At 44.3% G+C, this 21,202-nt stretch overlaps 1 protein-coding gene across 1 annotated transcript in view; it reads right to left on the reverse strand.

Moving 5' to 3' along the window:
- Positions 1-20,074, reverse strand: part of KDM3A (lysine demethylase 3A) — a 53,962-nt gene extending 33,888 nt beyond the window's left edge. The window contains exons 1-8 of the mRNA XM_040993577.1: positions 19,487-20,074; positions 18,724-18,944; positions 11,144-11,299; positions 9,692-9,802; positions 5,601-5,703; positions 3,143-3,267; positions 2,914-2,986; positions 2,730-2,818 (exon numbers count right to left, since the gene is read on the reverse strand). Of these exons, the coding sequence (XP_040849511.1) occupies positions 2,730-2,818; positions 2,914-2,986; positions 3,143-3,267; positions 5,601-5,703; positions 9,692-9,802; positions 11,144-11,299; positions 18,724-18,912 (846 nt within the window). The 5' untranslated portion in view covers positions 18,913-18,944; positions 19,487-20,074. The remainder of the gene's footprint in view (positions 1-2,729; positions 2,819-2,913; positions 2,987-3,142; positions 3,268-5,600; positions 5,704-9,691; positions 9,803-11,143; positions 11,300-18,723; positions 18,945-19,486) is intronic.
- Positions 20,075-21,202: the final 1,128 nt, after the last annotated feature.

The raw sequence follows: 21,202 nt of genomic DNA on the forward strand, positions 1-21,202 counted from the left end.
CTGCGAAGTACAACACTGGGAGAATCAGGCCTGACACATCGCTGTGCTCACCTGTCGCTCACACAGGTAACTCCCCCTATTCCTTTGCCTCTCCAGTTCTCTTGTAATTTAGACCAGTACAATAGTCCCAAAACTTTCCCAATCATAAGAATTATCCAAAATGAAAAGTAAAATTTACAATTGTGCAAAAAAAACAAACCAAACAAACAAAATACTCCAAAGCAAGCAGGCTACAGAATGTGGCCTCCAGCCTCCTTCACGTATCAGGGTCGGGTAGAACCAAAACAGAATGCAAGTATTCCCAAAACTCTGAGTGTAGCCTCAAAGCAGATCAAGAGATATGTTCTTCTTTATCATGCTTTTCTAGGTATACCAAAGACTTTAAAATGAGATTAGCTTTAATACTAAAAACCCTTTCTAGAACTAAAACCCAGGAATAAATGAGACCTCCTCCAACTTCTTTTAGAATAAGACATGTAGTACAGAGCTCAAAAGCTGAAGTATTTTTAAAACACCAAATTTAGTTTCCCATTTTAACAATGCTGAAGTTAACAAAGCTCAGCCTTACTTTATTTAATACCTTCAATTATCCAACAATCAGTTCAACAGCACACGAATTTATAGGCAGAGTGGGCAAGACCCCCCAAAAGATAACAGTCATGTTACCTGTTCTGCAAAGGGCAGGCAGAGAATCATTCATATACATATTTTTAAAATAAAATGCTTTATAAACATCACCAGCAGACCCGATTTGAAGAAATGCCACCTTATTCCAGGAGGTCTCCAATTAACCTCAGTCCTGTCTACAGCCCAGGTTCCTGATCCGTTATCTAACAAGGTGTGTGCCATTCATATTCTCCATCCTACTCACCAGCACACTATTTACACAGATGCACCATGACAGGCAACAACCAACCCGCTTCTCCAAACCTCTACTCTGGACTGCTAGCAATCCTGCCAATGTCAAATCCTGGCCAGTTATTACTCTACCACTCAACACTATGCATTACTTGGCAATACTGGCTCTAAGATGCAATAACACTTGATAACCTGTTTATAGATGATTCTACATTACACCCCCAGGGCCCTCCTAGCTCTGTTCTCTTCTGGAATAGGAATTCCTACTCCCATCAGCTCATTCCTTTTCTATAATGGGAATCCTTACAATATCATAAATGAACACTTGACCTGGGCTAAGTCAGAGCAAAGATAAAGCTGTCATGTTAGTCCATTTGTTTAACTCACTTTGTTAGTGGATTCCCTTACTTCATCATGACTAACAGCTGATCCTCAACCAAATCTAATTAATGCTGCTTCCTCAATGTTCTTTCTGCCCTCACTTTAGGTCTGTTTATGGCGCAAAATTCCACTAAACTAAATGTACCCTTGTTTCCAATCTCACCACCTTCCCTCATTCATATAAAAAGTTCAAATCAAAGCCCTTAGACAAAGCAAAGATCTTCTACACACCCATCTATAGGATAGCAGCCTAACTTCCTTTACAGCTCCCCCGACTCCATCCTCCTGTCAGATTGCACTCCAGTAAATGGGACATATTCTAAGAGTGTGTGTCCAGTTATCCCCCCGAAGTTTATCCCCCTCACTGATGTCTTATGTCGAACCCAGCACACAGAGAATATGCAGTATTTCTGATTTGGATGCACATACTTGCAATTACCTTAAAATTTTAAGAGGAAAAAAAAAGGTAGTAACACCACTTTCCATAACTGACTTCATTTCTCCTAAACAACCCACAGCTCCATTCCTGGAAGACAGCTTAGATGCCTTGCATTATAAAGCCTTTGGTGAAGTGTCAAAGTTCCCATTGCCTGTCAGTCACTGCAGGTGCACAGTATTCTGTGTACCACAGCCTTGCTCTGGTTCTAGCTGACCCTGCAGAATCCAGCCTGCCCTTGATCCTGAATCTTTGATCCTGGTCTTCGACCAGGCCCCCTTCCATTTCTCCTTGCCTTGCTCCCCAAGACCTATGGCTCTCTTAAATACTGCCAACAATCTTAATTATAATCTGGCCAATTTTAAAGTTCTAAACTCCAATCTGAAGGAGTATAAGGGTGTTTTTTATCATTACCATGCAGGAAACTACATATGTGACACTAATACATTTAGACCTCTAAATTATTTCAGCTATCTGTCCTTAATCACTCAAAAGAAAAGTAGGCTTAGGTTTCTTAGTCCAAGTCCTATTTCAGGACAGAATGGAATCTGCCACTGGAGCCATATGGCACTCACAGGAGCCTATGTTTTCCTGAGTAGAAACTAGTAATGAGAAACCAGCCACTTCCTCTGAAAAACCAGTACCCCATTTACTCAATTATAAATGACCAAGCAAACTCCTTTATTTGTGAAATGAGGGTCATATTTCAATACTCAACCCACTCAGAATTATGTAGGTTTATCTTCTCTCCTGCTTGGCCCCCTTCCTAGTTGACACATGAAACTCAACTGACCTTCAAAAACGCCTCTTACAGTAAAACTGTCACATCTATTGAGAACAGCTTGCAAATATCAAAGAATGAAATATCGTTTCACACAACAAAATCTGCAAACCAGAAAGTTATATTATCTTCATCTGCATGAGAAGACCTGGAACGCAAACTGACAACAGCACGGGGGAGCAGAGCGACAGCACGTGGCCACTGCGCAGGAGGGCTGTGCACTGCCGAGTTCAGGAGAGCCTCACACAAGTGACACAAATAAACCCACGTTACCTCAGGGCCAGACTTGGCTTGTTTGGGAAGCAGGCCCCCATTACTCTCGGAAGATTTGCGCTTTACAGCTCCAATTCTTGTAGAATTACCTAAGACATAAGAAAACAGGCAAGTTTGCTTCCCTGTCTCTCTTACATGCAAAGGGGAAAGGGAAAAACAGAAGCTTTTTATCCAAGTAACTTACCACATGACACAAAGTTATCATGCACAATTTCAACATGAATCAGTGCTGGATCAACAATTTTCAGTGCTGGAACCTGAAAAATAAATAAAACAAAAGATCTGGAATTATTTCTATTTATTGTTAATGATTTATTATAAAATAATGTCTAGCTCCTAGAAGATCATAAATCCTTTACATAATTATTTTGCCCTGCCAAGAAAGTATAAAGTGTAATTACCACTGTGCTTACCTGCTCACAGTTCACATGAAGAGTTTTTGATGCTGGGTTTCCATTGACTACAGTTGCTGAAAACCACTGCGTAGATGGGTCCAAGCTGTAAATTTTTACTTCTGAACCAACCAAGTTTTTGTCACCTTAAAAAAAGAAAAAACCAAAACAAAAAAACACTTAGAATAATCTGCATTATCTACCAATGATACCATCAGCCAGGACAGTATTTTTGTGCCTTAATAAACAAATAAACAAACAAATTTAATTGGGGGTACCAGTTCAAGTCCTGCTGCTCTGCATCAAATCCAACTCCCTGCTGGTGAGCCTAGGTAAGCAGCAGCAGATGGCCCGAGTGCTTCTGTCGCTGCACCCATATGGGACATCTGGATTAAACGCCAGGATCCTGGCTTTGGCCTAGCCCTGACCATCAGTGCAGCCATTTGGGGAGTAAAGCAGTGGACGATCTTTCCCTCTCTCTGTAACTACTTCAAAAATGCATAAATCAAGAAAAAGAAGAAAAAATATAGCAGGATGGAGCCAGTGCTGTGATGCAGTGAGCAGGCTACTGCCTACAGTGCCAGCACTCCATATGGATCTCACTTCAAGCCCTGGTTGCTCCACTTCAGATCCAATTCCCTGCTAATGCACCTGGGAAAGCAGCAGATGACACTTGATCCTCTGTGGGAAACCTGCACGAAGCTCCCGGCTACTGGTTTCACCCAGCCTCGCTGTGGCTGTCAGGGCCACAGAACCAGTGGAGAGAACATCTTTCTCTCTTTCCCTTCCTCCTTCCTCCTTCCTCCAAAAATAGATGCTCCAAAAAAATCAGTCAGAATTAAGCATTGATTCCTATCAGCTTAAGAGAGATATTTCACCAAATCAAGAAGAAAAATTTAAGTTCCAAAAGTTTAATTTTTCTATGGATATTAAAGTGGCAAAATATTTATCCTTGCATACTGCAACAGATCAAATAGTATCAGACAATTAATACATCAAGACCTAACTTGGGCCTGGCGCTGTGGCCTAGTGGTTAATAATGTACAGGGATCCCATATGGGTGCCAGTTCTAATCTCAGTGGTTCCACTTCCCATCCAGCTCCCTGCTTGTTGCCTGGGAAAGCAGTCGAGGACAGCCCAAAGCCTTGGAACCCTGCACCCGTGTGGGAGACCCAGAAGAGTTCCAAGCTCTTGGCTTCTGGCTTCGGACTGGCGCAGCACTGACCATTACAATCACTTGGGGAGTGAATCATTGGAGGAAAGATATTTCTGTCTCTCCTCCTCCTCTCTCTCTCTATATATATATCTAACTCTGCAATAAAAATAAAAATTAATCTTAAAAAAAAAAAAAGATTGCGACCTTCACCTGTCACTTAAAAGAATTAAAAAAAAAACAACCTAACCCATTTTTCCTGTATGTAGTTATACGGGACTCAAATTAGGAATCCCAAAGAGATTATGCCTAATAATGTCAACTAAATAAATAAATCTTTAGAAAACAAAGACTGGGCTCAATGCGGTAGCCTAGCAGCTAACGTCATCACCTTTTATAAGCTGTGATCCATACAGGCGCTGGTTTCTAACCTGGAGGCTCACTTCCCATTAGGCTCCCTGCTTTTGCCAGGGAAAGCAGTAGAGCACGGCCCAAAGCCGTGGGAGACCCAGATACAAGCTCTAGGCTCCTGGCTTTGGATCAGCTCGGTTCTGGCCACTGCAATCACTTGGGGAGTGAATCAGCAGATGGAAGATCCTTCTGTCTTTCCTTTCTGTATATCTAACTTTCCAATAAAAACAAAATAAATCTTAAAAAACAAAACAAACAAAAAAACACAAAACCTGTCATTCTAAACACAGCAAATGCCACGCCAAAATATAGCTGAGCTTTTTCAACAGTTCTGAGTACTATAAAAACTTCTCAAGTTTCAGAATTTTTAGAATATATCAGTTAGGGACCAGTGCTGTGGCACAGCACCTTAAGCCACTACCCTCAATATCAACATCTCATATGGGCAACAGTTCAAGTCCCAGATGTTCTATTTCCCATCCAGCTCTCTGTTAATGCATCCATGGAAAGCAATTCAAACTAGCTCAAGTGCTTGCACTTCTGCACCATGTGGAAGAGCCAGAAGCAGCTCTGGAACCCTGGCTTGGGCCTGGCACACACTGGCTGTTGCAGCCAATTTGGGGAGTCAACCTGCAGATGGACAGTCTCTCTAACTCTTCCTCTCCCTCTCTTAGCGGATCTCTGCTTTCAAACAAAGAAACACACCTAAGAAAAAAGAATGTATTCATTAAATCCCTAGCTCTATGGGGAAAGCAACAGAAATTTTTAATTTTTATGTTTTAGAGTTGCTCTAGAAAAATATAGAACAATGTAAGACTTCAGTGAAAAAATCAATCAGAAAGACTAAGCCCTGGCTCCCTACAAGCCTTTTATTGGATAACTCATGAACTATCACTACCGGATCATTTCACATACCTTGCAAAAGATGGCTCTCATCTAAATGTTTCACAATCAAAGCTTGAAATTCTTTACTGACATTCTGATTATCCGTAAGAGAAAGTCGAAGACTATTTACATCCTATAAAATGAAAAATCATTATATTGTAAGGTAACAAGAACAGTTTCTAAAATATCAATGGCTATTTCAATCAGCTTAATTGGATGGGTTTCTGGTTAATTTACTAGCCATCTGTGGCACCAATCCACTGCAACCCTACTGAAGTGGACAGATTGAAAAGTTGGAAATGCTCAACCCCAGGTCTAAGCTACCTGAAATGAGGAACATGAAAATAGCTCAGGATGCCTTAAAGCACAGTTCTAAAACACAAGCAAAAAAAGGAAGCAAGCCAACCAGTGTGGAAAACTCAAATCCCAAACACTGGGAAGGGAGAAATCAAAGATCCAGAAGCAAAAGACACACAGATAACACATATCTGTCTTTCCTGTCTCATCAATTCACTAAAATGGCTGTTTTTTTTTTAAACAAACAACTCATTGTTTCCAAATGTGTTTAACCAATATTCAAAAAGCATCTCTCTTTGTAAGAGGTAAGGGAGGAAGCATAGACAGAAAATGTGAATGAAAAGCCCAAGGCTTCAGGGTAAACCAGTTTTGAAACACTCAGTTCTTGGCAGCAGCTCCCCTGGCACCATTCCAAAGCGTTCTGGCTTTGTGTACACACCCAGCTATGATAACTGCATATAGAAACTGTCAATAGATATAACCTGCCAAACCCAAAATCTAGCAGGGCAAAGGAAAGCCATATTAAAGTACAGAGCCTTCCAATATCAAGGTTCATTTTTCCTGCCATTGCGAAATTTTCATAATAATCAAATGTGAGCAAGAGCCAGGAGCCCAAATGTTCTGAAGAAAAAGGTGAGAGTTTTACAAGCTCATCAGAAAGACGTTCTTTCTCTCTTTTTCTCTCTCTCTCTCTCTCTCACACACTCACACACACACACAGAGTCAATTCTTCTGATCTCACAGAATTTCCAAAAATATTCAAAGAATATGGAATCCTTGCTCCCAGAGGAAAGAGTTAGGTTCCTGGGACCAGCACTGTATTGTAATGTGTAACGTTGCCCATACGATGCCCACAAGCCATTTGGGCACTGAATCATGTCCCATTTGCTCTGCTCAGAAGCTAGCCTCCTACCAATTGCCTGGAAAAAAAAAAATCGACGAAAGATGCCCCAAGTGCTTGGGCTGCTGCACTCACATGGGAAACTGGGAGAAAACTCCTGGTTTCAGGTTTGGACTTGGGCAAGCACACCTTCTGCAGCCATCAGGGGGATGAATCAGTAGCTGGAAGACCAATCTCTCATCCTACCTCCTTCCTTACAGACTTAAGTCACAACATTTGCATCATCAAATCAATACATATCCTTGTTTTATAGGTGGCTATGGTGAAAGACACCCTATTTAATAATATGTATTGTTGGTTCTTCAATTTCAAGATTATAAAGCTTACCGAAGACACTTATTTCCTTGAGACATATCACAGCCTTCCTGCACTTAGAAGCACAGATAAATAAGAGCATCCCAGCACTACTTTGAAGGCCATGGTTTCTTTTAAATTGAAGAGACAGGGAGAGACAAACAGAAAAGAATGCTCCACTTTGTAGGTTTGCTCTAACTGCTAACAGTCAGTAGACCAAAGCTGGGAGTTAAATAACTCAATGCACCTCTCTCACATGATTGGCAGAAACCCAATGACGCAAGCCATCACCATTGTTGCTCAGGGTCTGCGTTAGCAGGAAGTGGAAATCAGGAGGAGAGCTGGAGATCAAACTAAGCACTATGACGAGAAAACACGTAACTGCTAAGCCAACTGCCCTTTTCCTTGAGGGCCAATTTTTTTTTTTTTTAATTTTTATTTGAAAGGCAAACAGGAAGTTCCATTTACTGATTTCATCCCAAAAGCTCCCAAGAGGCAGGGCTGGGCCAGCCAAAGCCAGGAACCCTGAGCTTATTCCAGGTCTCCCATGCAGGTGGCAGGACCAAGTACTTGGGCCAACACCTGCTGCTTCCCAGGGTCTAAGCAGTCAGCTGAAGAGACTGGACTCAGGCTCTCAGACACGGTGTGCGAGCAGCCCAAGCAGCACCTTCACCACTATGCAAAACACCCACCCTCTAGAGAGCCATTTTAAACAGTGAAATGACACGCACACCTGGCCCAAAACTGTGGCCCTATATACATGTAAAACAACAAAAGGAGCACTTGTTTACACCATGTGAGTGAAAAGAGGCAGAACATTAGTTCATCACCTTCTACTATCTCAGCTGGGAACTTACATCCGGCAAATCAGATTGTTCACTGCTCTGCTCATGACTGTGAACAACCACAGATGACAACTGAGTATGCAGGAGCTACCAATATATTTCAGCAAATGGGCAAATTCACAAACATCCATGAATAATGAGGACTGTCTGCATGTATAAGGGGTCTTCAAAAAGTCCATGAAAAGGAGCCAGCACCTGTAACTTCCAGCATCCCATATGGGCACTGATTCATGTTCTTGCTTATGGCCTGGGAAAGCAGAAAAGGACGGCCCAAAGCCTTGGGACCCTGCACCCACGTGGGAGACCCAGAGGAGGCTCCTGGCTCCTGCATTGGATCGGCTCAGCCCCAACCACTGTGGCTATTCAGGGAGTGAGCCAATGGATAGAAAATCTTTCTCCTCTTTAAAAATATCTGCCTTTCCAATATTAACAAACAAATCTTTTTTTAAAAATTAGCATGACAAAAAGTTCGTGGAAACTACCTACAATTAAAAGGTATGTAAATTTAAAAATTTTACATCAAAGGAAACTTTTTAAATCATCCTCTTATGGGAGAGAATTGTTTCTTTTTTTAAAATTTAATTGAAATGTAGCATGGCAGCGCTAAAGGGGAGATACAGAGACCTTCAACCTGCTGGTTTAACTTCCCAAATGGCCAACTTAGTCAGGGCTGAGCCAGGCTAGGTCAGACTGAAGCCAGAAGCCAGGAACTCCATCTGGGTCTCCTTTTTGGGTGTCAGGGAGCCAAGCACTCGGGCCACCTTCTGTTGTCTTTCCTAGTGCATCAGCAGGAAGCTAGATCACAGGCAGGGCAACAGGATGGGAACTTGCTCTAACATGGGATGCTGGAGTTATAGTGGCAGTTTAAACCACTGCACTACAGTGTCAGTGTCACCTTTCCAAGGATTTATTTTTTATTTATTTTAAAGGTAAAGTGACATGGAAAGAAATCTTATGTATGTGGATTTTTCCACCAAATAGCAGGAATGGCCACCTGCATCTTCCATTTCCTTCCCAGGCACATTAGCAAGGGGCTAGATCAGAAGCAGCTGGGACTCAATTCAACTCAGATATGGGATGCTGGCATTGTAGGCAGCTTAATCCACCATGCCACACTGCCAAACCTGAAACTTTAAACTTTTTAAAGTGCCCTTGTATGTATCCAAGTATACATACATTTTCATGTATTGTATGTGAATGCAATCAACTTTTAAAAATCATTTTGGGTCTGGCACAGTAGCCTAGCAGCTCAAGTTCTTGCCTTGTACATGCCAGGATCCCATACGGGTGCCGGTTCTAACCCCAGCAGCCCTACTTCCCATTTAGCTTCCTGCTTGTGGCCTGGGAAAGCACTGAAGGACAGCCCAAAGCCTTGGGACCCTGAACCCACATGGGAGACCCAGAAGAAACTCCAGGCTCCTAGCTTTAGATCAGCTCAGCTCCATCCATTGCAGTCACTTGGGAAGTGAATCAACAGATGGAAGATCTTCCTCTCTATCTTTACTCCTTTCTGTATATCTGACTTTCCAATTAAAATAAAACCTTAAAAAAAAAACATTTTCACACACCATTAACTCTAAAATCTTCATATTTTCAAACCCAAGTGAATAGCACCAAATGCAATGATTCACACTGAGAGATGGTATCTAAGAACTAGTTGCTGACAGGATAGGGTCTTGTTTGTTAGCTGGATGAGTCACAGTAATCAACATCAACACTTCTCATCAGAGAAGCTAAAGGTGTGTGGTTCTATTCTCAGGATTTAATAATACTCATTGTCCTACCTGGATTGGCTTCAAAAGTTCTTTGGAAAGAAACACTCTTTGTTGATCTCCTAGAAAGCGAACAGAAGTTATGGATCCCAAGCCAGCTTTGTCCAAGAGAGGTTTGTACACCTACAACAAGAGAAAATGGTGAGGCAGCAAGCAACTGGCAGCAGGAATTCTGAAAATAAGAACTGACAGCTTCCAAGCAAAAGTGAGAGATATTACAATTTTTTTGTTAATTTCATCTCAGAAAAAATATGTAACCAAAAGATCACACAATTTTTATTCAAGTAACTTAAACTCATGTTCAGCAATAATTAGCATATAGGTCTAATAAGAGATTCATAGTTTTCAAAAAATTTACACAGAAAGAATGTTATGTATGTGTATTTTTTTGATAGGGCTCTATTTTAAGCAAATCTGTAACATCTGTGAGGAAAAAAATAAGCAAATAGCAAAATACTAACTGAACCCACAACCCTACATCAATTACTCAAAGTTTCCAGCTGCTCTCCTCAAACATGCTAAACTCTTAACATTGCCAGCAAGGTCCTTAACATATGTAAGGCCCTTCACAAGGAGCATTCGCTCATCCTCTAAGCCTTCCCCCTGTTCTACTCAGACCCTTTCTCCTTGAGGCTCCAGCCCAGATCCCACAATGCCTAGCCTTTCCAGATCCAGAGATCTCCCTCTTCCTAACCACCACATCAGTCTGACAGAGCCAAAGGGAATCTAATCTGCCAGGTCATGACTGGCAACTAGGGCCAACAGGCACTATGCAGCCCCAGTCTATTGATTCCATAAGCAACTTCCATGAGGCCCCAGGGTTGCCCTATCTTGCAGTGTTTTCAGAAGATTGTGGGAATCAACATTTTTAGAGGTACTTTCCAAATGCTGAAAAGCAGATAACTGATTCAAATATTCTTAAAACACTGCAAGGACCAAACCAAACAGATTTGTGTGTTTGTGATGTTTTCTGTTTGGTCTCTGACCTAGACATGTCCCATATTACCTCCATCCCCAGTTTTCAGGTGAAGAAAATTAGGCCCAAGAAAGTCAAAGGGTTAGGGTCAGTTATTGCAGGGCTGGTCTCAGATCTTCCCCAGTCTTTAAAACACATGTGTGTGTGTATGCCAACACGCTCCTAAATGCCTGTAACGGCCTGGTCAGAGCCACAACACAGTCCAGGTCTCCATGTAAGGAGTCAGGACCCAACCCCTAAAGCCACCACCTGTTACCTCTTAGACAACTGGAACTGGCCAGTGGCACTCAGTACTGACCCTATGCACTCTCACGTGGGATGCTGGTTTCTTAACCAATAAACACCTGCCCTCAAGGTGCCCTTCTGACTCTCCCACAGCAACACACAGGGGCCAAAATTAGACATGACATGTAACTTTTGTCTTGCTTTGCTACAATGGACATAATGTTCTTTTCTCATGAGTTCAATAAAGCCTAAGCTTTACTCACTATTGCAGGCCACTGAATAATTCGCTCAGAAATCTCAGGTGACTTTCGTTCAGCTAAAACCAAGTTATGTTCCACTAAAAACGCTCTCCTTAGAAGGCTGTAGACTTCAATCCATCTTCTCTTCCTCCAAGGTTCTCCATCAAACTCCACACACACCTAAACAAATAAAATGGTAAAGAAAAAAAAAAAAAAGCAAGCTGAGTAACACACGATTCTACTTGAACTTCTTATCTGAATGTGCTGTTCCATTTCAGGTCTCTTACTTTACACAGACCAAGGTAAATTAATCAAACAAGGACCAAGCTTTGGTGCCCTAACGTCGAGGTGAAGATGTCAAAGATGTCCAAAGTAACCTCTGGGAAGCCCAGAAACGAATCCACATCTCAAGAAGCACTGGCACATGTTAATTAGTGAACTTCGTGAACTACACGGCACAAATTTGAAACCTCAAAGAAGCACCTGGCATGCTGCATTGTATTTCTTAATTGACTTTGCATGTGGGCATCAGATGGATCCCATCTCCACAATCCACCACCTGCTTCTGAATTCCTCTGGTTGAATTAGGACTTAACAAATGGCCTAATTTATGGTGCATTCTCACTATCCCTTTCAACTGAACAGACTGGGAACTTTGTCAGAACTGGGAGGCTAACTAACTTGGTCATTCACTAAAAATAAGCAAACAAGTACTTAATAATGAACCAAAGTTTTCCAGAAGTGCCTCTAACTTTTAACTGTCTTTGAAATGTAATTTTGCAAATAATTCTGACATTTTCTGCCTCAAAAGTAATGTTTAACTCTAAGGCTACAATGGTTAGCACTTGCATAAATATTTTGACATTAAAAAAAAAAAATCAGACCCAAAAATAGGTCTCTGGCAGTGATCCAGAGTAACTATTTTAAAACCACTTGAAGGTCATGTACCCAATACCCTAACTCTTTATGAGTATGGGAATCTTCATTCATTCTGGAGCTTCTTAACCTTTTCTTTTTTTTTGGTATTTTACCAATTACAAAAAACTTCCTCTATACTCAATGTAAGGTCACTAAAATTCTTCCTTTTAACTAGAGGTCTCTCTTTTGGAGTTTCCACAACTGAAACTGTTATCTATCAAATGTGCACAGATTTCAGACATCACTCATGTCCCCTTTTCAACCGTTAGTTTACTAGCTGGTTCACTTCCACTCATCTGTCAAAACACAATTCAAGAATCCTTTCCACTCTTCCTCTCCTATGCTATCTTTCCATTTAATAGTGGTTAACTGATCAACACGGAAACTCTAATGTCGAAATCTGTGTCGGTTTTTGGTTATCATACAGTCCCCTATCGGTGCTCAAATACCGGGGGCCCTGTGCAGTGGCCTAGTGGCTAAAGTTTTTGACTTGCACACACCAGGATCCCATACGGGCACCGGTTCTAATCCCAGCAGCCCTGCTTCTCATTCTGGGAAGGCAGTCGAGGACGGCCCAAAGCCTTGGGACCCTGCACCTGTGCGGGAGACCCAGAAGAGGCTCCAGGCTCCTGGTTTCAGATCAGCCCCTGGCCATTGCAGCCACTTGCCACTTGGAGAGTGAGCCAGAAGACGGAGGGTCTTTCTCTCTGCCTCTCCTCTCTGTACACTTGATCTTAGCCAAAAGGCCAAGAAGCGATCCTTCTCTCCGAAGATCTGACTTTCCAATAAAAATTTAAAAACAAAACAAAAAAACCCCTGAAGTCTGAGCCCTCAGACTCTTGCTTCCTTAGCTTCAAAATGAAGGTAAAATTAACACATATCTCTCATGAATTTGCTGGAGATTTTAAAAGTATCCAGCAAGGCCATGAGGTAATTTTAATAATTCCAGAGATATATGAACCTTATTAGAAGAATTTCACTTTTAAAGTTATAAACAGGAGGGTCTTGCACACGATTATGTATTATCTATATTAAAAGTAGTGAGAGATCAAGCTCTTACAGGGTTTTCCAAAATTTAAGCAACATTTCTCCTTCCAGGATCCATTTGGATATTTGTAATCCAAATTGGCCAGCCATTCAAAGCTATCAGCTTAAAAATTACTGCGCTATAGATTCACCGAATCTTGCTCGTGTCCCATTTGTGGCTGTCTGACAGTGCCGGACTAGGTGACTTCCAAACCTTGATCTAAAGCTTACTAAACCAATGTTTGCATTTAGGTGGAAAAACACTTAGCTCCTCAGAAACTCAAGTTTACAACTATCAAATATTACGTTATACTGATGAAAAATTCACATTAACTTTCATTAACTACATTAATTCATTCATGATCTGAAGGGCAGAGTGAATGCGAAAGCTCTCCCATCCTCCTTGTTCACTCCTCAAACGGCCACAACAGCTAGGCATGGGTAGCAGGGGCTCAAGTGGAAGACGATCCACCGGCTTCCCAGGCACATCAGCAGGAAGCTGGATCAGAAGCGGAACAGTCAGGGCTCAACCAGCATTCTGGTAGGATAGGATGGCATCTCAAGCGGCAGCTTAATTGGCTGTACCACAAAGTTCAGCTCAAGGTGGGAGGAAAGCACTTTTTAATTTTTTAAATGTTTATATTTGTGGGACTCAATGTTTTTAAAATTTTATTATTACTGGAAAGTTAGAAATACAGAGAGGAAGAGACAGAGAGGAAGATCTTCTGTCCATTGATTTCACTCCCCAAATGGCCGCAATGGCTGGAGCTGAGCCAATCCGAGGCCAGGAGCCAGGACTGTCTTCTGATCTCCCACACAGGCGCAGGGTCCCAAGGCTTTGGGCCATCCTCAACTCTTTTCCCAGGCCACAAGCAGAGAGCTGGATGGGAAAGGGGGCACTGGGATTAGAATCGGTGCCCATATGGGATTCTGGCACGTGTGAGGACTTAGCTACTAGGCTACCATGCTGGGTATGGGAAAATACTTTTAAACAAAATACAATTTTAAAAAGCAGGATTAGCACAGTGCATCCAACAGGCTAATCCTCCAACTGCACCATTGGTGTCTTATGTGGATCTGACGGAGTCCCCCATGCTAAACTCCCAATCTAGCTCCCTGCTTATTTCCTGGGAAAGCAGTGGAGGATGGCTCAAAGCCTTGGGACCCTCACCACTTGGAGACCTGGAAGAAGCTCTTGGCTCCTGGCTTTGGGTCACTTCAATTTGGCCACTGCAGCCACTGGGCCATTGGGGGAGTGAACCAATGGATGGAAGATCGATTCTCTTTCTCTGCTCTAACTACCTTTCAAACAAAAAAAAACCTTTTACAAAGTGTCTTAAAAATGCTTAATGTAACTAGTTATAAGCTTCCTTTTAAAAGTTTCCAATAAGCATCATGTATGTCTTTCATCAAAAGTTGAGGACATACCCCACTCCTCCAAAAGTCTCTTCTTTGCATATGTTTATGACATTCAAGCCCAGGGCGAACTAGTGATTTGACCAAGACCACCCAAGCTTTCCATTATGCTCTTGTCCCCACGCTACCTTGGCCCACACAAGGATTTTTTTTTTTTTTTTAGAGTTACAGAGACAGATGCAGAGTAGAGAGGAGGAGATAAATCCTCCATCTGCAGGTTCACAGCCCAAATGGCCACAATTAAAAGAACCAGGATGAGGTTAGGAGCCAAGAATTCCATCTGGGTCTCCCATTTGGGTGGCAGGAGCTCAAGCATTTGGGCCATCTTGTGCTGTTTTTCCCAGCAAGGAACTGGATTAGAAGCAAAGCAGTTGGGACTCTTAACCAACACTCAAATGGAATGCTGGCATCACAGGAAATGGTTTAATCCACTGCATCACAACACAGGCCCCAGGGATGTCACTTTTACTGATTAACACCAGTGGCCAAAAAGAGGCCAATTAGAACTATGATTCACTATCTAAAACAACCAAATTTGCTATTCTTTCAGTAGGGCATGTTGCAAATGTACACCACGTTAGCCCATCAAATACTCCAATCAGATGTTTAGTCTCTTGACTTACTTGAGGCTTATATTTTCCTTACGATACGTGAATTACTATACTGATTCCCAAGCCTCCCACCTTTTAGCATATACTCATATCACCCAAGTAGATAATTATGAAAACTATTGGAAAGGTCAAGGAAAATATTTCCAAGTTTAAAGGTAGAAACAGAAAATAGCACGGTTTACAGCCAACACATTGTGTTTGTGTGTTTCAACTTTTTAAAATGTATTTTATTTCAGGTTTAGGGAGACAGAATTCCCATCTGCTGGTTCTTTCCCCAAGGGCCTGCAGTGCCCATGACTGGGAGTGGGAAAGCCAGTCCAGGTCTCTAGCCAACCTGTGCTGGTTCTTGCTAGTCTGACCGTGTAGTATGCAGGAAGTTGGAATTAAGACCAAAGGCAAGTCTAGAACCCAGGCACTCCGGTGTGAGGGATTTGGCTGCCCCAGCTGGCATATTAATTTCTAAGCCTCTAAAGTCAGGAAGTTTTCAATGGACACCTACTCTATGGCCAGCTCCACAACACAGAATACCACCTTTTCCACTACACAACATATTTAAGATATTAATCAATTATGTTCCTACTTATGTCTTCTTACACGCAAACACTTATGCAAATTCTTAGAGCATAAAATTCAATTGCAAGGGGCAAATGGTGTAATACACCATTCACCAACACATAAGTTCTAGGCGTATTCAAGGATGAAAAAGTTAGGCCTTGCTCAAGGCACCTAAATGCTGACAACAGCAGGAAACCGTACCTAGAGATTGCAAGAACGAGTCAAGGACGGAGAAGGCACCGGAGACATGAGGAAGAGAGAGTTTTGAAGGAAGTGAAAGACTCAGTCAAACCCGTGAGGGAAGACAAGCACTCCCAGCATACCTAATTATGTAAAGTAAGATTAAAAGAGGCTCTTATAACCAAATCCAATTACGGCTTATTATAGATGTAGAGAATATCACTGCCCCACTAGATTTTTCAAACCTGCTTCTCCATAGTGAAAAATGTTGACTCTTTCATTTAATTCTTTAACTATTTGAGTACAATACATGCCAAGCCATGTTTTAAATGCTAGAGATACAGAAGCTGGCAAAATAATATGCTCCAACTTTACCACGAGGATGTGTAAGGTTTCCAAACTATGGCAAGTTATCTGCCTTTTTTGAACTTCAGCTCCTGACGCTAAATATTGTACTTTATCATCTAAAACACTTGTGAGGATTAAATAAATTGCATGATACATAACAACCATTCAATCATTGTTACTACAGCTCCACTTTAACTGCTTTGTAATCTACAGATTTGGTCTTGTCATTTAAGTAACTTTGTTACAGAGTTTCTCCAAGTGAAACAAAGTTTCTTCTTAAGTGAAACAAAGTTACCTCAACATGGTCTTTTATCATCCACAACTCACTTGGCAAGCCAATCCACGAAGACTTGTGTTTGTACCAAATACTAGAACCGTTGCAAAGATACTTGAATTTTTTCTTTCACACTGACCTCAGCCCTATCCCCACTTCCAAAAACCTCAATACCCCCAGGCCCAGGTGGAAGCACGATTCAAATTACTTGGTTCCTGCCTACATCTCAACACAATTTGGTTCTAAAATCCCACTTTTGTTACATACAATCTAGCCCCTAAACCGAAGCCATCTGCTACCCAACTAACGAATGTCATGTTAAATCATAATTAAGAAAAAAAATGAAGATATCCTTCTCCAGAATGGAAATTTGAAAGAACACATGTAAGGACCTCCTAAAGTGCCTGCCTAACCCAACAGGTCCTCTAACCTTAATAGGAAAGGTGGGGGAAGGGAACACCTGGTTTCCTCCCATCCACCAAAAATGGGAGAAACTTTATTTGACTGTAAAGTTTAAATAGACTATTGGTTCCATTCATATCATGTAAAAACAAATGCAGTAGAGAAAATTTCACTCATCAGGTGAAATAAACTACAAGAAACCTGGTAGACAAAGTTCATTTTCTGTAGGAAAATCCACCTCAGGCAAACAGGTTGACCACCTCAGCCCAACTGTGTTCTCTTTATAAACATCACAATCTGATTCGGTAGCATGAGTGGAAGGAGAAAAGCCAAACCTCAAAGCTTACACTGAGAATCCTTCTGTGGCTTATAATTACAAACACTACAGAGTGAAACTTCTTAGATCAGAACACAGGCTAAGAAAATTCCTGGGTATGCAACCACTGGGCAAGAAGCTTAAATCTTCCTAGTCACGATATATTTCATCATCTGGAAAATGGAGCAACACTAGTACCTCCAGCCAAAGCACTGTTGTAAGGATTAAATACGATCACTACCGTGATCACCATGCTTGGCATGATGCCTGGCACATGGCTACATGCCCATGGGTCGCACCTACTTCTTAACATGAAGTCAGGACACACGGTGGAAACTTTAAAATACACTAAGAGCCACACAGCTGCCTTGGGGAATGCACCGCCACCCTGAAGACGTCCATGTGAACACCGTCTCAGAAACCAACACCCACTCAGCTGCCAATGCCGAAACTCGCTTATTCTGAGCACAGTTCTCAACAAACAGCAAGGGTGAGGAAGCAAGGGAAGATAGCGAGACTCGTCCAGGAGTCAGGGGGAATGTCTTTTCAGTTCTGACAAGCTTCCTACAAGTTATCACCATTTGGGAGTCTCCAGGAGGGATCTTTTTTCAGTTATTTTTGCACAAAGGAGTCTTTGTTGGTACAATGGCTTCCGCACTGGTCGTTCCCAGACAATCCTTTCACACCAACACTTCCAGAAAAGTGTGCTCAGGATTCACCCCTCTTTGGAAGAAAAACATTTAACTAAAGAAGGCTCCATGTGTCATTCTGATCTTAACAGATCACTGTGTGCACTTGTTCCCATTTGTCTCGCTCATACCGCCCCCCAACACACATAAGTGCAGCATTTCCAAGCCATTCCTCCAACACACCATATATGGGGTGGCTCCACCCCATCCCTCCTTATATGGTCACATTCCACACCCACCAACAAGCTCATCACAGACAACCAGGAACCCATTGCTGCCATGACCCACCATATAGGGACACAAACCCACCCTGATAGCCAGGCGCAACGAAGCTCCACCTCTCCCTCCTCATGCATACATTACTAACAGGTCTGAAAGTTGGGAGATGGGGGCACAGAGGGAGAAAAGTTGGGCGAAGAAATGAGGAGCAAACAAGAACCCATGTGCAAACACCTGCAGTCACCAACCCTCAACTCCCAACGGCACCCCCCAGCCCAGGCTAATCACTCCTGCCACGGGAGTCAACCAAGCCAGGCCTGGTGGGGCTCTCACGAGGCGTGTCTTAACAACCCCAAGCCCATGATTAAACACACGCAGCCAGGAACTCCAGGCCAAGCACACACCTCCACTCCACACAACCATTCCAAACACTTTCAAGGTCTACTTCTTGGCACCTTCAGATCGGATGCCAACTTTGGGGTGGTCCGTTTCCGAACGGGGGGCGGTGGTGGGAGGAGGGAAGGCAAGCGAGAAGAGGGCGGGGGGGAGGGTGGGATGCCTGCCGGTCGCGGTTACCACGGTAACGACCAACCGTCCGGCGGCCAAGCCCCCGCCCCCAGCCCCCCAGCCGGGGGCGCGCAGGCTTTTACCTTCAGATCCTTCTTGGTAATATCGCTGTGCGAGACAGCGCGAATGGTCCCGGAGAGCCAGGGCCACTCGGCGACGCGCTCCACGTCCCAGCTGTCGTGGGCGCCGTCGCCGCCGCCGTCGGCCGCCGCCAGACTGAGGAATCGCTTGCCCACCAATACCGGCCAACTTTCTCCGAGCGTGAGCACCATGGTTTCCAACGCCTTGCAGGAAGGGCGCCTCCCTGCAAACACACACACAAAAACAACATGCAACGGAGGCGGCCGGGGCGGGTGGCGCGGCCCCTAGCACCCACCCCCCCACACACACTCACACCCCTCGGGTGCTGCGGACACCACCCCCTCCACCCACCCACCCACCCACCCCGCCACCGGCGGCCCCGGCGGCCCCGGCGCCGCGTGACCCCCAGCGCTCCCAAGTTTCGCTTTTTCCGAAAACCTTGCAGGCTAGGAAGGCAGAAGCAGCGAGGGCAACCAGGAGGGGCGGCTCAAGTGCAAAATCAAGTGGCCCGGAAGCCCCGAGGAGGGCCCCGTAGGGCAGAGGGCCGGGCCCCCCACCCCCAGCGCAGCCCGGGGCGGCAGGCTCCCCGCCCCGGGGCGGCCCGCGAATCCGCACTTGCCCGGCCGCCCCGCCCCGCCTCGGTCCCGGCGAGCCCAGAGCTTCCCGGCTGCCGCCGAACCCCCCGGCAGCGAGGGGGGCAGGGACCCCCAGCGTCCGGGCCTGCGCCGCCTGCAGCGCCCCGGGGCCCGGGCTCGGTGCCTTCACCTTTCTTCCTTCCTTCTCTCGGCGCAGCCGAGGCCGCGGCGCTCTTCCCCCGCCTCCCGCCTCCCTGAGTCACCGGCGGCGGCCGTCGTCTCCAGCCGCCCCAGCCGACTCTCGCTTCTGACTTGGTTCAAGAGCTCTCACAAGACACGCACAGCCTCCCGGGCCCGCCCCCGCGGAGCCGCTGCCGCCGCTCATTGGCGAAGGCCAGAGAGCGGGGCGGGGCTCCAAGGAAGACGGCTCGGCTCCATTGGCCGGCCCGGCGAGGGCGGGGCGACAGAAAAAAACAATTCCTGGGCTTGCCTCCTCCCTCTCCCCTCCCCCGGCCGACTCCCGGGCGACCCCCATTAGGGTAAAGTACACAGAGTAAGCGAGAGATCCCTCCGCCGCAGGGCCATTCTTTCCGTTTGTGGCCTCACGGCACGCGAAAGAGTCCCACGAAATGGCTGCTCAACTTGGGGGCCCGGAGGAAAGTGGCTGTGGCGCACACATCGGATGGAATGGCCAGGCCCCGAGCTGTAACTGCCTGCGGGGATGGCTCAAGGGCGCGGGACTGTCGAGGCGAGAGGCAGGTTCCACTCGGCGGAAGAATCTCACAGGAAAGGGCCGAGGGCGGTGCGGCGTCGGCGGGGGAGGGCAGGGAAGAGAACGTGCGGTTTCAGGCGTACTCAGTCGGAGGGCGGAGCCACGGCGCCTGGGAGGCTGGTGCGCAGGCGCCTCGCGGAGCCCAGGCCGGAGCTGGGGCTGCTGGGGGAAATGGCCGCGGGAGGCGCAGGCGCACGTGGTGCTCATCGGAAACGTCTGAAGCCGCCATTTTGAAGGATAGATGAAGCAAGGCATGGAGTCCCTGGGAAATGACGTTCGTTCTTGAAATCCACGGGGAGAGAGGGCGAGAGGACGTTGAGGACAGCGTACAATGGAATGTGGGTTTTTTTTTGGTATGAGGAGGAGATAAGAAGATACTGAGGTTTCCAAAACATTCAAAGAGTAAGTGAAGGCCATAGTTAACACAACATTGGAAAATGGAAGTGACTTTGAAGGACAAAGGAAATTTGAAAAATGGATTGTAGTCTTTGAACCTGGGGATTTTTTCCCCTTAATTGAAGAAGAAAAAATAGAGGAATTGAAAATCTCTTAATAAAAGCTGGTGCTTTACATGGCATCACATTTAATCTTAAGACAATGGAAAACCTATGTTTCCGAGTACAAGAAAACAAGGACTCAAAAGGTTCAGAAAGGTATTTGAGTGATCAGATGCAAATTGACTCCAGGTATTGATTTTAAATATGTTTTCAGTGAGTGACCCTTAAGTTTTTTAAGTTAAGAATAACAAAAGTTGGAATGAAGTTAACAAAAATTTGCATGCTAAAAGGGGAGAGGAATGGAATAAAGAAATTAGTCCAATAAAAGAAGAGCAAAAGAAACAACAGATGCTTCTTGATTTACATTAGGGTAACATTTTGATAAGTTCATAATTTGAAAATAGAACTTGAAAAGGCATTATATACAGCACAGCTAATGGTCAAGTGTTAATACCGTAGGAGGATAGTACAACATAAAGTCAGTTTTTACCCTCGTTATCTCGCCACAGACCTAGCTGCTGTTGATGCCCAACATCAGAGGAAGAATCCTAACAAATATAACCAGTCCCCCAAAAGACCAAAGTCCCAAGTACCATTCCTACTGAACGTGTATCACTTTTGCACCATAGTAAAGTCA

The sequence above is a fragment of the Ochotona curzoniae genome, unplaced genomic scaffold (genome assembly GCF_017591425.1).
Source record: "Ochotona curzoniae isolate NIBS_2020 unplaced genomic scaffold, NIBS_Ocur_1.0 contig_883, whole genome shotgun sequence".
Taxonomy (NCBI): Eukaryota; Metazoa; Chordata; class Mammalia; order Lagomorpha; family Ochotonidae; genus Ochotona; species Ochotona curzoniae.